Source organism: Centruroides sculpturatus, unplaced genomic scaffold, assembly GCF_000671375.1.
Source record: "Centruroides sculpturatus isolate CEXI.00-Female unplaced genomic scaffold, Cexi_2.0 scaffold1403, whole genome shotgun sequence".
Lineage (NCBI taxonomy): Eukaryota > Metazoa > Arthropoda > Arachnida > Scorpiones > Buthidae > Centruroides > Centruroides sculpturatus.
The window spans coordinates 155507-172347 of record NW_019385569.1 but is presented as its reverse complement, the minus strand read 5'-3'; the positions used below and the strand labels follow the sequence as shown (position 1 = coordinate 172347).

At 31.7% G+C, this 16841-nt stretch overlaps 1 protein-coding gene across 4 annotated transcripts in view; it reads right to left on the bottom strand.

Moving 5' to 3' along the window:
* LOC111640203 (high affinity cAMP-specific and IBMX-insensitive 3',5'-cyclic phosphodiesterase 8B-like) overlaps positions 1-16841 on the bottom strand; it is an 86790-nt gene that overhangs the window by 21114 nt on the left and 48835 nt on the right. For 3 of the 4 annotated variants that reach the window (XR_002759234.1, XM_023386203.1, XM_023386205.1), the window contains exons 10-15: positions 15794-15871; positions 11168-11235; positions 8036-8212; positions 7863-7908; positions 7519-7663; positions 5091-5286 (exon numbers count right to left, since the gene is read on the bottom strand). Coding sequence is in view for 3 of the 4 variants with exons in the window: in XM_023386203.1 (XP_023241971.1) it covers positions 5091-5286; positions 7519-7663; positions 7863-7908; positions 8036-8212; positions 11168-11235; positions 15794-15871 (710 nt within the window). In the remaining variant the exon portion in view is untranslated. The remainder of the gene's footprint in view (positions 1-5090; positions 5287-7518; positions 7664-7862; positions 7909-8035; positions 8213-11167; positions 11236-15793; positions 15872-16841) is intronic. The other variant, XM_023386204.1, reaches the window with a different exon arrangement.

Genomic DNA, 16841 nt, shown 5'->3' with positions numbered 1-16841 from the left:
TTGGACACCCTGTACATTTTGTAGCCTTTATTTCAAAATTTCCTGAACAGAACTTTTTAAACCATATTTGACACACTTTAAGTTTAAGAGCATCTTCTGCATACACATTAAAAAGTTCATAATGCTTGTATAGTGTTATATCCTTTCCAAAACTCATAAAGCATAATATACTTGATTTATGTTTAATCTGAAGACTTGATTTCATTCAAACGTACATGAAGTAAAACGTTTAAATTAATCTTTCAAACAAAAAAATACAATCTCACATTAACAATAATGTGTTAAATTTCAAACTGTTAACATAGATGTGATTTAATTATAAGTAATAACAGCTATTAAAACTAAGCAAAACTTTCTGTTCAACTCAATATAACCTTTACTATCCATGGCATTCAAGGTGTGCAAAAGCAACAAAATCTAAGAGGAAAATTGTAATATTGACAATTGAGATGAAGAACTTATTACAAAGCATGAAAGTGATACACATGTGATGAATCTGGTGGCCATGTTTAAGATGCTGAAATCAACAGTGTGTGACTAATTGTGGCTGCACACCATAATTTTCATGTATTTTTATATTGTAAATTTGTAAATTTATTTCTTTTTTCCCCTTTGATTTTCTCTCTGCTATTGTCCTTCCCGTCTAGAATTTTCTTATTCAACCTTCTCTTCGAAGTATATGATGGGTAATCCCTGTAGAACAATAGAATGAATGCTATCCTGAAGGTAAGGGAGATAGCATGTGAGCTTTTTGGGTTGAGGAGTTCGAGAGAGATAGACATGGTAACGGAACTCTCCATTGCATTATAGCAGCAGTTCCCAACCTTTTTATCACCATGGACTGGTCAACCTTTGATAATTTTACTGCGGCCACTGAGGAGGGACGTTGATTGTTTATATTTTAAATTGTTTTGATTTAATAATTTTAATTTAATTGTATTTAAACATGCCTTCAAAATAAAACACAGTTACACTAAAAAATGAATATAAAGCAATTTAACATTTTAACTCACTAGAACGCTAAATCAATGAGAACCCTGAGCTTGTTTCTTTGCAACGAGATGGTTCCACCTGGGAGTAATAGGAGACAATGACACCCAAAGTGTGTTGCTTATGTCCAGTTTATTCCATTGTTTTGTTTTGGCTGCTGTCACTTCAGAAAACCCACTTCACACAGATAGAATGTCGGAAATGGCAATAGGGATTTAAGTGCTGTGGTGGCAATCTCAGGGTATTCCACCATGAATTTAATCCAGAACACCGGCAGAGTTGTTGTCTCAAAGGTAGTTTTAAGGCCGCCGTCATTTGCAATCTCCAGCAGTTGATCTTCTTCTTGCACAGACATGCTAGATTCGCCTGATTTGTTGCGGATCCATTCCTTACCAGAAATGGGTCGCGGATCCATTCCTTACCAGTTCGTGGGTCTTTTGTGGTTGGGAAGTAGTGCTCAAACTCTTTTAAAAGCAAAGACAGGTGATCATGCACCAACTGGGAGAATGAATGCTCAGGCTCAGTCTCGCCTAAAATCCCTGCTAATGTCTCAAACATGTCAAAATTGCTTCTGTTCATGTGCCATCCCCAGAACTCCAGTTTGGCTTTAAATGCAGCTACTTTGTCTGCCAACTTGAAAACAGTTGTCATTTTCCCCTGAAGAGACAGATTGAGTTCATTGAGCAGGCTGAATATGTCACACAGGTAAACCAGTTTTGCGACCCATACCTTGTCACTGAAATGGGCTGCCAGCAGTGACTTTTCTGATAGAAATCTTTGCAATGGCTCTCATAATTCAAACACTCTGGTTAGCGATTTTTTTCTGGATAATCATTTTATTTCTGTGTATAAGAGAAGGCATCTGTGCTCTGTGTCCATCTCCTCACAAAGCTGCTCATACAGGCGTGAGTTGAGGGCATATGCTTTGATATGGTTAATAACTTTAATGACATCAATCAATATGCTGTTAAATTCTGGTGACATTTTTCAGCTTGCTAGCATTTCCCTGTGAATGATACAATGCATAGATTCACTCTCAGGTGCAACCTCCTTAATCCGAGCAGTCAAACCAGACAATCATGGCAGCAGCTCCATCTGTTCATATGCCAACACAAAAGGACCATTTTAGTTGTCCTGATATATAACCATCCAGAGACTTGAACAGGTTGCTCCTGTGGTGTTGGTTGGCATAACAAATCCTCATGCACATCCTCCTGATATAGATATCACACATAAACAAGTAGTATTGCCTTGCTGTCGATATCTGTAGATTCGTCAACCTGGAGTGCGTACACAGTGATGTATTAATCCTCTCCAACAATTGTGTCTCAATGTCTTCGGCTATTTCCTCAGTGTGCCTAGTCACAGTGCTAGCCAACAAAGGCACATGTGCTATCTTTTCCACAGCAGCCTTTCCTCGAAGTTCACAGCAAAGGTCTTTAGTGGAGGGCAATATCAATTCTTCATCAATAGTGAATGGCTTTTTAGCCTTAGCAATACAGTTAGACACCAAATATGATGCTCTCAGTGCATTCTCCTTTATTGATGTGGTGGTCCTCAGAAATTTCTTCTGTCCTTCGTGTTCCCGTTTTTTTCTTTCAAAATACTCCAGGGGCTTGTCTTTTAATCCAGAGTGCATGGTGTTCAAGTGGCAAAGCAGTTTTGAAGGTTTCATTGCCTCATTAGAGAGCTGGTCGCCGCAAACTATGCAGAGCAGGGTTGGTGTGTGGGAATCACCTGTCCCAATAAATCCATATTTCAAGTAGGACTCATGGTATTATCTGTTAAAAGTTTTATGTTTCTTTGATGTTGAAGGCTCTTCTTCTGTCTCTTCACTAGGCCATTTCTTTTTCCCAAGAAAACTTTTTAACGACATCTGTTTTGTACTCATTTTTGCAAATTTGTGGGTTAAATTTGAGAAAACACAATATACACGTACACCAAGCACTGTTAATTAATTAAACATGAGAAAGCACCAGTGAACAGAGAGAAGAGCAATACACACCTTCTTTCCACCAAAGCTACAATGCCACTGCTGCTTGCAGCCGCTCAGCTCCAGACATCACCTAAAACTGCCTCAATATCACGATATTTTGCGCATGCACGGTATTGGTATGATTTTAGGTGACGACTCTAAGCTCCCGGTTAACCACTCGTCCATTAAAAGTCGCACAAACCCAAGAGAAATATACCACAGTAAATAAAATGGAAATAATTTAATGTTCCTTGGGTGGCCTGGTACCATTTGATCCACAGACCGGTACCAGTCCGCAGCCCGGAGGTTGGGACCACTGCATTATAGCACTGCATGGAGAAGACAAAGGCTGTGAGAGGAAAAATTAAAGATTGAACCATGTGTGAGATCTGCAATTTTTATGTAGTTGTCAGAAAAAAAAATTTGTAAACAACTCTGATAGAAAAAAACACTCTTGGTGAGAATTAGATCAAAGGTCACCGTTTGTTTTCACAATTAGGTGGGAAAGTTGACACTTAAGTGGCAGGAATGCACTGTCATTGCCAGCAAAAGTCGATCATGTGTTAGATTTCCCATGACAATGATATAAAAGCTTGAGCCCCCGGAAACTAAGGGCGATCCAAAAGAAGTTATACTTATTAATGTGTGCATCTTGTCTCCATACACCGGAGGAAAAGGACCAAAAGGAGAAGACATCGACATATGACGGACCACAACTTCGAACTTCCATACTTATCACCATACTACAGTTCCTGCGCCGACTAAGATTTCTACAACCCATTCAACGCACACCATTCATTTCTTCATAGAGGTATTTTTATTTAGAGCTTTGAGAACTCTCTCTCAGAATAGCCGTTAGAGCTGTTAAGAGTGACCCTTTGTATAGTTAACTCACATTTAACCTCTATATTATTATCACTATTGTAATTAGGATTAGTTATTAAATAAATGCTTTGTTATTTTGTTAAACCTGTCGCCTGTCATTGAAAGGATGTCTGCCGGCTTACCAACACACTTCCCACTCGATTTGCCCTCCTAAGCCATACAACGAATCCAAGACCAGTTTTTGTGGACTGTGCCGTGTAAGTGGTCATTAGGGATCGTCCCAGTGACCCTTGGTTGTCTCACACATGATAGTACTTGGATATATAATCAATATCTTGGATTTAAGTGAGGAAGAGAGTCTAATGAAAGGACTGTCAATCCATTTGCCCGGGAAGGAGTTTTGGTGATTCACCCCACTACAATGGAACCATTGATACAGATTTTTGGGTACCCCTTTCCTATCCTCTGTCCTGGTTCATCGTATTTCAAATTAATCCTTTTTTCCCTTAACTAGATATAGTCTTAAGTACTTAGTTTTGTAAGAAATATATGTATATATTTAATTTGATAAGAAAACTTATTCAGTGACCAAAAGAAAGAACTGTGCCATGTAATTATAATTGGGAATAGATTTTGTATAAATTGTAGTCTGATTATTCTTGTGTATCCATTCTAGGGAGAGATATCGGCTGGCATCCCGAAAAGAATCCTGTATTTGGTGAGCGAATTAAAGACTTTGTGTTACAAAAAGATTGGCTCTATCTTCACACAATTTTCATTTTATTCTACAATATTTATATATTTTACTTATTATTTTTTTATTATTAGGGCATTTAATTGTGTGTATTTTCTGTTTTAAGTTCTGAAGATAGATAGATGAATCCAAAATTCTAGCTGCTTTTATTTATTGACATATTCAACATATAAACTATTTAAGATAAAAACATTTTTTAACTCTGAAAATAAAATGGTAAACTGAATAAATAGCATATATTCATTTGTTAAAAATACATTGTATACTTTTTAAGACAATCATCAGTAAAACATATAAAATAAAATAAATTTTTCATGCACTTTCTTATGGTTTATATAATCTGATATAAAAAATTTCATTTCTTTTGATAATTTCCTGGTTAATTATATATATAAATTGAATTCATTGAAAATATTAAATATAACATTTTTAATTGTATCGAATTTAATTTATACATTTTAGAAGTTTTTAAAATAAGAATTAATATTCAATTGTTTTGCATATAAAAAAACTAATAAATTTACTTATTTAATTTATTAAATTTACCTTTAATCTTGGTTTTTGTAGAAAATATGCTGTAGCTTGAAGAACATCAGCTGCATGTGTAGAATTATGATAAGGATTATCATGATAATTAGCTTCAATTAAAGAAAGCCAGTTTCTTATAACTTTCTCATCACATCCCAATGTAGAATATACATTGAATCGAGTAAAAATTGCCATTCCAAGCCATATGAGTGGTCTAAAATTTAATGTAATTAATTTTTAACTTCATTTCCAGTTATTTCCATTTCAGAAATAGTAGATTAATAAAACAATTTAAGTCTTAATTCAGTATCTGTACAGGTTGAGTCATGTAACCTGAAACAGTAAGATATCTCAAAAACAAAGTATTGCAGAGGGAAATGTTTAAAATAATAATTGTTTGTTTTGAAGGGAGAAAGGAAACAAGTATGCATATTTTTTATTTTGACAATTGTTTTGACAAATGTGTTTGATGTGTCAAAGGTCAACTTGTTATTTTCAAATGGAAACCTATATGTTAAAAAATTCACAAAAAAATAATTCTTCATCAGACATAACTATAGAAGTGTCTGTTCATCTGTTGTCCCTCCGCTAGTGAAATTGTTAATCCTAAAGGCATATGAAGGACATCCTGGCTAATATATTTTTAAAGTTTATGTTTATGTTTTATAGTGGCATTAAAATCTACATGAAACAATAAATAACTTTCGTCTGAAACTTTTCTTTTTATTGCTTAGTTTCTTCCGAAACTTTTTCTGTTTATTGCACAACATTTCAATTGTAAAAGAAGGTCAACGAAATTTCTCTTTTCAAAGTGAAAAGCAATTTTTTATTTCTAAAACACAACAAATCAATTGTAATGAAGAAATTAATCTAACAAGTGTTCAAAGGATTGCCTTTAACCTCATTACCATTTTTCAATACATTCAAGGTAAGATTGGAGACAAGTTAAAAATGTTTCTTGAGGAATATTTTTGCAAGCATTTCATATTTGTTCCTGCATATTTTCTGGGATGTAGATACATCTTGGTATACCTTTCCTTTTAGATATCCCCATAAAAAAGTCAAGTAGTCTTAAATTGGGTAACATCGATGTAATGCTTGTCAAGCAGCATCTGAATAATGTACTGGACAGCCATCATGCTTAGCTCACATGGTCTGCTTTTCTTGTCCAAATGGTAAGAAATACCACAATTTTCTCATTGATGAATTACCATTGTTGTTAGAAGACCTGAATTTACAATAAACTTGTAAATTCAAGTTTTCCAGCACTTGTTAGATTAATTTCTTCATAACAATTGATTTGTTATGTTTTAGCAATAAAAATTGCTTTTAACTTTGAAAAGGGAAATTTTGTTGACCTTCTTTTAAAATTGAAATGTTGTGAAAGCTAAGCATTAAACAGAAAAAAAAATGTTTCAGACAAAAGTTATTTGTTGTTTCACATAGAATAAAATGCTGCTATAAAAAATATGTTTCCATTTGAAAATAACAAGTTGACTTTTGACACATTGTCAAAATAAAAAAAATATGTATGCTTGTTTCCTTTCCCCTTCAAAATAAACAAATATTATTTTAAACATTTTCCTTTGCAACACTGTTTTTGAGATATTTTACTGTTTCAGGTTACATGACTCACCCTGTAAATCAGTGTTTCTCAACGGGGGCGATATCGCCCCCATGTGGGCGTTTTTCCATGTTGAGGGGGCGATTAGTAATAATTTACATTTTGGGGGGCGAAAAACAATTTTCTGGGCGATATAGTAAAACATTATATTAAGAATAATTAGATATTTTATTCATTATATCGTACAATAATTAAACAAATAACATTATACTAGTCACTAGTCTATTCAATGCAGTACGACTTTGGCGTTAGTCTTGGTCCTCGGCATTGGAATTTTAAAGTGAAGGGGGCGATAATAGGTAATGGTTTTATTGAAGGGGCGATACCACGTTGAAGGGGGCGACGATTCGTTAGAAGTTGAGAAACACTGCTGTAAATTATACTTATATAATTAGTAAAAAATGTGAAAATATATTCAGACTTTTTATTAATCAGGATAAAGTTGTTTGATTTGGAAGCAATAGATAATAAAACAAATCTAAATAAGAAATTATCAAATTTCTCTTCAACAAAACCATTTTCTTACCCTCTGTGTTCATAATTACATAAAATTGTTAGTGATATAACAATTTCATGATTCTATTTTCAAAATTTTACTTAATATTGATAATGTAACTAATTTATAATTAATTGTATTTATCAATTAAAATAATTCTTTTACCTAAAATAATACCAAATATCTATTATAATTCAAACCATGATTACTGTTTACATTGCTCAGTATATTATTAGCAAGTTTTGTCAGAATGTCAAGCCTTGCTGAGTACATCAGCTAGTCTTTAATAATTTCACAAATTTATGAAATACAAATTAATATATTACCTTTTCTCAGTAATTCTTTCCAGAGAAAGAATATCAAAATTCCATTCAGCTTCTTTTTCTAATATATTTCTTACTTCAATTGGTGCTGTTGTCAAATTAGGTAGAGCAGCACTTGTGGCCATTGTTGTTGGTGGTGCTGATAATCCTATAGTAAATATATGAATTTTTTTATAATATTAAAAAAGTAGCTAAACAAATAAATTAATTTTTTATTTTATTCAACTGCCTATCTCTATTGTTTAGTTATTATAAAGGATGTACAGAAAACTTTTAAAACTTACACTAAAATACTATCATTTTATTTTTTTAAATTCTTAAAATATTTTAAATAATAATATAAATACCTTTAAGGGCTACTTCATGTGAAAATCTTCTGTATGTTTTTTGCCCCTATTATTGAAATTAAAAAAAAAAACAGAAATTAATGCAGAGATAATATTTAAATAAATAGTTTAATATAAAATAATTGCCTCACTAATAAAAAATTTTTAATATAGTTTTACAACATACTACATACTGTGACTAATCCTGTTACAAGATCAGAAGTAATTTGATCTTCTGCACGAACTTGTTGAAGACCAGGGAATTGTGGTGAATACAATTCTGTGCTTCTCAATATATCTAATGCTCTATCAAGAGCTTGTGCAACAAATATTGGACTATTTTCTTGAGTTGCCAAAAGCATATTAATTACCTAGGAATAAAAATTTATATTTTATAAGAAGCTAATATATCTAAAATGTAATAAAGTATATTTTATCTTACTATATAATTCATTTACTCAAATCTATTTAGTAAATATATATCACATTTATTCTAATATGATCTATATTGTTGAAAGTATATTTAATTCTAGAATATAATAAAAACAAACAAAACAGATATAACAAGATATAACAACAACTTAACTACCTGTGAACCAGTGGATCACTTAATGCTTAAAATTATAAAAAATAGAAGATACTGTAATAAGTAATACTGGTAGTAGTGTTTTATAGATGTATAATACCTCCACATATATCATTTTATAGATTAGGCCATCTCAGACTCTAACCTTGGTCCAGCAGAATGAGGTGAGAGCTTATGCTCTAATAGTCCTACATGGTGTGGAGAGTCTTTTTTGAAATATATGCCAAGTGACATTATATGAACTAACAGTATGCACATTGGGGGTAATGCTCATACTCAACTATTATTATTTGTTCTTATATTTTTTTATTTTTTTATATACATTTTACACATGTATCTTTATATTTTCATTTATTCATAACTTCAAAGGTCTGGCTGTCAACATTTTAAATATTTTATTCTATTGGGTTGTTCGGAAAGTAATTTCATTTTTTTTACCACTAGATGGATTAGTTGTATTTTTCCTGCCATTTTCATTCTAAACCATATTATCATTATATATTTTGACAGTTAGCATTTTAACGCTTATTTGTAAAAAATTTTGTGAAATTCTTTATTTTTTGTGTCCCATCAAATACAGAAGATCGAAAGCAGAATTTTTGGCATATTTTGCTCTTTTATTACCAAAAAGGTAAGAATGCTGTTCAAGCGAGAAAAAATTGTATGATGTGTATGGAGAAGATGTATTGACAGAACAACAGTGCCAAACTGGTTTACAAAATTTCATTCTGGCAATTTCAATATTGAAGATCCACCACGTTCTGGATGGCCTGTTGAAGCCAATGAAAACAAAATAAAGGTACTGATTGAAGCAAACTGCCGAATAACAACACGTGAAATCACTAAGAGATTAAATTTGTCAAACTGAACTGTTTATGATTACTTGAAACAAATTGAGTTTCGTTTCAAAGCTTGATATATGGGTTCCACATGTTCTTAAAGAGATATGCTTTCTTTGGTGGGATTTTAAGGAAATTTTCTTTTTTGGAGCTTTTACCAGACAATTTAACAATTGATTCGAAAGTGTACTGCCATCAAGTAAACAAATTGAGTGATATCATCAAACAGAAAAGGTGGCCAGAATTGATCAACAAAACAGGTGTAGTGTTTTCATGATAATGCCAAATTTCACACAAGTTTGGTAACTCGTCAGAAACTGTTATAATTTAGACGGGACGTGCTATCACACCAACCATATTCGCCAGATCGAGCACACTCAGATTATTTCTTGTTCCAGTCTATACAAATTTTTTTTAACTGTAAGACATTTACTTGAAATGACAATGTCAAAAATCACTTGGATCAGTTTTTTGTAAGCAACAATCAAAATTTTTATGAATGTGAAATCATTTTACTACCAGAAACAATGACAACAGGTATTTGACCAAAATGGTCGATATATAATTCAATAAAATATTTATTTATTATAAAAATATTGTGGTTTTTCCCACGGAAAAAAAAAAAACGAACTTACTTTCCGAACAACCCAATATTAAAAGAAATTGAAGAAAATGCATTTGTCAAAAATGTCAATTTATAAATAAAAGAATTGCCTGGATATTTTTAAATAATAAAGAAACAATCATTGCATAGATATTTCTATTTAAGCAATAACTTTTGTCTTAAAATTTATATTTTTAAACTGTATTGTAAAATTAGATGTGTAACCATTGGACCATGAAGGCAAACACACAAAAAAGAAACAAACAATGCCATAGATTAGATTTTTAAAAATGTTTAATTGTGCATTGAATTTTCTTCACAGCAAATACTTTAACAGATGCCAACTCTAGGATAATATTCCAGCAGTTACCCACGATATCTGAATGTCAGCAGAACAGGTACAATTTTAAATATACCACAAAACATACAAAACTGAGATATTAATGATTTTTACAATACACAGAAGAAAAGTTATCTAAATTAAATCCTTAAAATTAATCTTATAACTAAACTTACAACTAACAGGGTTGAGAGATTAAGATAGAGGACAAGAAGTATTCAAGATGGAGGCTAGACAAGAACAAAGGTGCCCAGGCTCTGTAGAATTCTTATGATACTCATAGTTGTGAGGTCCACAAAGTAATTCCTTTATGATGAAACAACCTTCTCTCCTTGGTTCAATGATTGACTCATACTACCAAACTATCAGTCCTTAATTAAGTCAGACATTGTAACCGGTCAAGCTAGATGCAGTACCACATGCACATTCCCAGATCAGTGTGAAAGAGAATTTGTCATTCACTCAGAATTTTACTCAGGAGATAGCACTCTGATCAGTAATTAACAAGCTTCATCATAAGTTTCTCCAAGGATTTTCTACAATCCTCTCCCACAGTTCAGAAGTTTGGAGTTCACCCTTACACTCCAGGAACAGATGGCTACATGCTCCTTTCCTGAGTTCTTTCTCTCACCTCATGCACAAGCCACAAACTGACCCTCTTGCCTTCCTTGTGCTCTCTATTTTACAAGTTAACCTTGAAAAATTTGACTCTTTTGTGAAACAAACTCTGAAACCAAACTCTCTATGCAAGATCTTTGAGTGGACCAAATCTGACCTCTTGAAGGTTAGGTAGGTATAACCAAACCAAGAAAACAATTTTAAGAAAAATACTATGTATACAGTACATAAGAATTAATATGCAATACTGTTAAGTCAATGAATAACTTGGGATCTGTTAAGTCAAGGGCCTACTATATTTTATTTTGATTACATTAAAAAAATTATTAACTAACTTACCTTTGTTATAGGTGCTTCTATTGTCATAGCATGAAATCTAGCAAATGATTGTCGTCGATTCATACCTGCTATTCAAGAAAATATTCATAAGTATAAAATGAAAAATAAGTATTAATATCTAAAATTTAGAATAATTTTGTAAAAATTAAAAACATCATTTTATACCAATATTTTACAAATCATTTAACTCAGAATCTACCAAAACAATAGTTTTTTAATAAAAATATTTCTAAAAAATTGCAGAACATTTTGGAATCAGTCAGTTGGAATCAGTCAATGTGCAGTGCAAGACATGGTAAAACATTTAGAATAACACATTGGGTTCTTACTCTAAACTCAGCAGCTTGATTATGTTGGAGAACAATATGTTTGAAAAGAATCTGGAATCTTTAATGATCAAAAACACCCATGCAAGAAGGTTTGGCCTACAAATTAATGTACAAATACAAAAAAACAAAAACTGTGATGGATACTATTAAAGCAAAAACTGAAGATGGATGTTAGCACCTGCTATTGATCTGTATGGACGATATTTCTCCACCACCTTTCTTTTTCTGCCTGTTAAAAGAGGCCTGAAGTTTGAAGTCAAATCTTGTAAGCCTAGTTTGAAACATATCCAGAGATTGAAAAGCTTGTAGCTGGAATGGACAAGTGCCACAAAGAACTATACTGATGGAAAGCTGCATTCAGATTAAGAGCAATGGATACACAAGTGAAAGGGGTGTTTGGTCCAATGTATGGAGGAGCAAGAAATGGCTTTCGGAGAACCATTTCATATATTGAAAGCAGATAAGTCTAATGCATTAATGCTGTTAAAGAAGGAAACCTATATGGCATATATAAAGCAGTATACCACAGATGTGTTTTGTGAACCTGCTAATAAAAATTTTGTGGATAAACTACAGTCACATGTGATCACTTTCACACATACCACACTAGTTAAATGCTTGAACTTAGACAGGGTGGTGGTCTCCTCACCAGACACCCCAAGCTACTTGCATTCACTAATGCACACAAACCGGGCACTACTTTGAAACCTCTTGTATATAAGGAAAAATCCCCCACACATATACTAGAAAGATTGGTGACAATTTACTTAATTAAAGAACATTTGAAGGGTTATTTGTCATTTATTAACATTTTATCATTCATCATTTTAATTCTTCTTTTCCCTCATTTCTTTTTGCCTGCAATCATTCCTTCCATAAGTCTTCCTCTTGAATCTTGTGTCCCATACAATTAGCTTTTTGCCTCTTTATTGTCTCTAATATGCTCATTTTTTCACCCATTCTTCTTAGGACTTCCTCATTTCTCATCTTATTGGTCCATATAATTTTCTGTCTTCTTCTCCATAGTCATATCTCTAGGACCTCTATTCTTCTGATGTCGCATTATCTCAAGGTCCAAGTTTCGGCACCATAGAGGAAAACACTCCAGATGTAGCATTTGACCAGCTCTTTTCTCAATTCTAATTTCAAAAGTTCACACAAAATTGTTTTCATTTTGCTAAATGCCTCTTTCACTATTCTCCTCTTGATTTCTTTTCCACTTCTGGAGTCAAGCCAGGCACCCAGATATCTAGACCCATTCACTTGTTCCACTTTATCACCATATATATGGATGTTGACCTTTCTTTCCCTTTCTCCAATCCATAGCACTTTGGTTTTGTTAATATTAATTTTCATTTTGAAGGCTGCACACCCCCTTCTCTAGTCCAATCAGGATCTTTCTCATTTTATCCTTGCTCTCTGCCAGAATTGCCATATCATCAGCATACCTTAGGCACTGAATCAGCCATCCCCCAATTATAATACCTTCCTCTTCCTCTAGATATTCCATAATCATTTCTTCCAAGTACATGTTGAAAATATGCAGTGATAGGTAACACTGCTGCCTAACACTCCTTTCAATTGATTTCCTCACTGTATTGACCATCCACTTTAACTACTGATATTTGTGCAAGTTTAGTATTAATCTCCCATCCTTCCAATCTACTTTCTTCCTCAAAATATCCATTAACCTTTTCTAGTCAATTTTGTCAAATGCCTTCTCAAGATCTATAAAACAGAGCAACATTCCCTTTCCTTTTTCAATGTATCATTCTCCTATGGTTCTCAGCATTCCTATCGCTTTTCTAGTGCCTTTTCCCTTTCTGAACCCAAACTGTTCTTCCCTTATGAATGGTTTCCATTTTCCATAAAGACGTTTCTCTGATATTCTTAAAAGGATTTTTGAGGTATGGGAGATCAAGCTAATTGTTATTTTATCTTTCTTTGGAATGCAAATTAAAATATTCCTAAGAAAATCATCAGGCAATGTGCCTGAATCACATTGCAAAGCCTGACAATTTTCTTAATTCCATTTTCACCCATATTCTTAATGAATTCTATAGGGACGCTATCAATACCTTCTGATTTTCTGTTTCTCAATCCTTCTACTGTACTCATAACCTCTTCCATCAAGATTGGTGCTCCTTTTTCATCTTTATCAACTTCACTTATGTATTTGTGTCATCTGTGCAAGATCTTCTCCTTATTTATTGTTGAATATATCACTGTTGCAAGTTATGTGTTCACAGATAATGAGTAGGATACCTTACAAGTAAGTTTAAAAAATCATACACGACTACTTTGATCTGTTTCAAGTCATACCGAACCAAAAAGTGGCGGGCTTGATAAAAGACACCACGTCATGGCCGTTTATTTATTATAAAAAATAATATAATGGTTATATGATATGAAGCGTTGCTACACAATATAAATACAAAAGTTTATATAACACAAATCATTGCTACACACACAGGTAATGAAAGGAAAGACATTTATAATCTCGATTTTTGTCACTAATAATTACTCTCTTAGACCTTCTGAACCAGAAGGCATTCTTAACTTTATCATACATCAGTTCAAATCTTTTGACCTCTCCAGACTTTCAATTTGTTCACATTTTTTTTCAAGCTACTCTTTTTTGGCTTGCTCAATCACCCTTCTTAACTTATTGTTCAGTTCTCTGTATTTTCATCTTCCTTCTTCAGAGTTCACATCTTCCACCTTCTTCTTTCATTCATTTTATTTACCATTTCCTCTGTAACCCAGAGTTTATGACTTCCTTGACCTTTTTCTTTCCTACCCATTCTTCTGCTGTGGCACAAATCTTTTCCTTCATTGATATCCACAGTTCATTTGGTCCTTCAGCATGCCTTTCATCTATTTCTTTGAATTTTTCTTCAGATACTAATTTAAACTTTTAAATTTCACTATTCCTTTTCAAATTTTCTAAATCCCATTTCTCTATTGTATTTTTCCTCTTTGTGATCTTCTTTAATCTCATTTTATCTTTGCAAGTAAGAGGTTTTAATCTGAGTCTATGCCTCCACCTGGATAGATGTTTACATCCTTCATAGAGTTCCTATTTTTAAATCAGATATGAAACTTATGCAAAATAGCATCTTGTTTAAGATAAATAAAGCATTAATTTTATTTCAAGTCTAACAAAAGTATTGCAAACAATGAATTGTTTAAGTTTTTATCACTTTAAATTTTAATAATAAATTTTTGGTTATATTCATAACTCATTTTTAGTTATCTAAAATAACCAGAAATTAATCATTAAAAATTTAATCATACTATTATAATAAATTCAAATTATCAAATAAAAGCTTAGTTATGGTTATTACATTTATATTTTTTTATTATTTAATCACAAAATTTAGCTATTGGTAAACTCTCACACATTTCATTGTTTAATTAATCTTATTGTAACAGGAAAACTAATTTTCATTAAGTTACAATTTAAATAATTTTCTTCATATAAAATAAGATGCTTAAGTTTGTAATGTACTCTTCTTTTTCATAAAAAATATTGTAAACATCAACCAAGTAAGTTACATATTTAGTTTTTTAAGAATTACTGTATTATGTTTTTTATATATTTATTTAGTTTATGCACACATCAATATATGGTTTTCTACAACAAACTGATAATGTCATAGCCCAAAATGCATGTCTGTTGAAAACAAAAAAAAAATGACTCTTTTTTAAAAAGTAGTTTTCCATTGTACGACAGATCTTTGAAGGAGATAATAGCTAATTATGACAGAACCACAGAAACTCCAGATAAAAAACAAACACATGCTTAAGTTTATTATATTTAATTTAATTGATTAAAGATCTGTAAATGATTGCATTAAATTCTTTCAGTCACTAATAAACACTTTGCAAAATTTTAATTTATAGTTATTATTATCACTAAAAATAATACAAATAAAATTTGTAATAAAAATATATTTTTGTATTAATATATNTAAAACTCTAATATTTATATATATAAACAATATAATAAAACAAATCATGATAATATGAACTTGTTTTAATAAATTTTTTACTATTTAAAAATTTCAATTTTTTGTATTTAAATTTTAAAAGTATTTTACATTTCTACTTGAAAGAATTAAAATTTGATTCATTATAAATTGTTACTGAATTCTTCTTTGATTTAATCATAACTATAAAATGCCAAAAAAATTATAAAAATAAGAACAAGTTTTTATAATTCATACTTGCTAATTCTGTAGTGAATTACACAGATGTCATAAATGAAACAAAATAATTTGTCCACATATAATACCTTCACTGCAGAGTGAACGAACATCACAAGATGCCTTTCTTAATGTTTTTACAGCAGCACATGAAAATGGAAGCATTTCTAGAAAGAAAAATTCACGAAATTATAGATAAAGATGGAAATATTTAAAATTTTTCAATATTTAAAGGTATATTTTTATTAGGGATACAATTCCTATTCCAGTATAAAATTTTCACTTAATATGTACAGTACTTACACAACTGTTTAAATTTATATTTTAAAATTTTCCAGAAAATGGATAGCATTCATATTCATCTTATTTAAATTACTAACATGTTGGCTGCTAAATATAAGTTATAGTTGTAGTTGGCAATCTCTTAACAGACACTATGAGTTATCTCATAAAAGGTAATCTTGTCTTTAGTGCCAAGAATATTCATAACAAATAAATATAAATAATAGATAATCAGTGACTGAAATAACAATGTTAAATAATATATAATGCCAGAGAATAAAATATTAATTCACAGAAAATTAATACAAAGTAATTGAAACTGTCTCATTAAAACTCATGAAAATAATGTATTGTTGATGATTGTTTTATTGTAATATTCTTTAGACAAAGACCATCTTCTCTTGGTGCACTGAATAATAATAGCACATTTCATAGAGTCTATCTTTTGTGTATACTTGATTTGATTGGACATAGTTTTTTTTTCAGTGAGTAGTTTAATTGGTTCCAGACCAGATGTAATTTTTGGCATTCCATCACTGCCTCTTGAACCACAAAGATACTTGCTAAAATTATTGAGAGGATGACCACAATAATTACTGATCCAAACTTTGAACACCATGACTTTTGCTTTGCTAGAACTGCCAAATTGCTTTTACAAGTAGGAATGTTCACAATACTTTCTCAAACACACAACCACCATAACACAAGACCATTCAACCAACAACAAAATCCATCACACTGCCTTTTGATCCCCCTCCATTCTGGAAAAACCAAACCAGTACTATGGTTTTGCAGCTCAAATCACAATTCACAATCCCTGGCATATCTACGGACTGAACACATTTGCATTGTGAT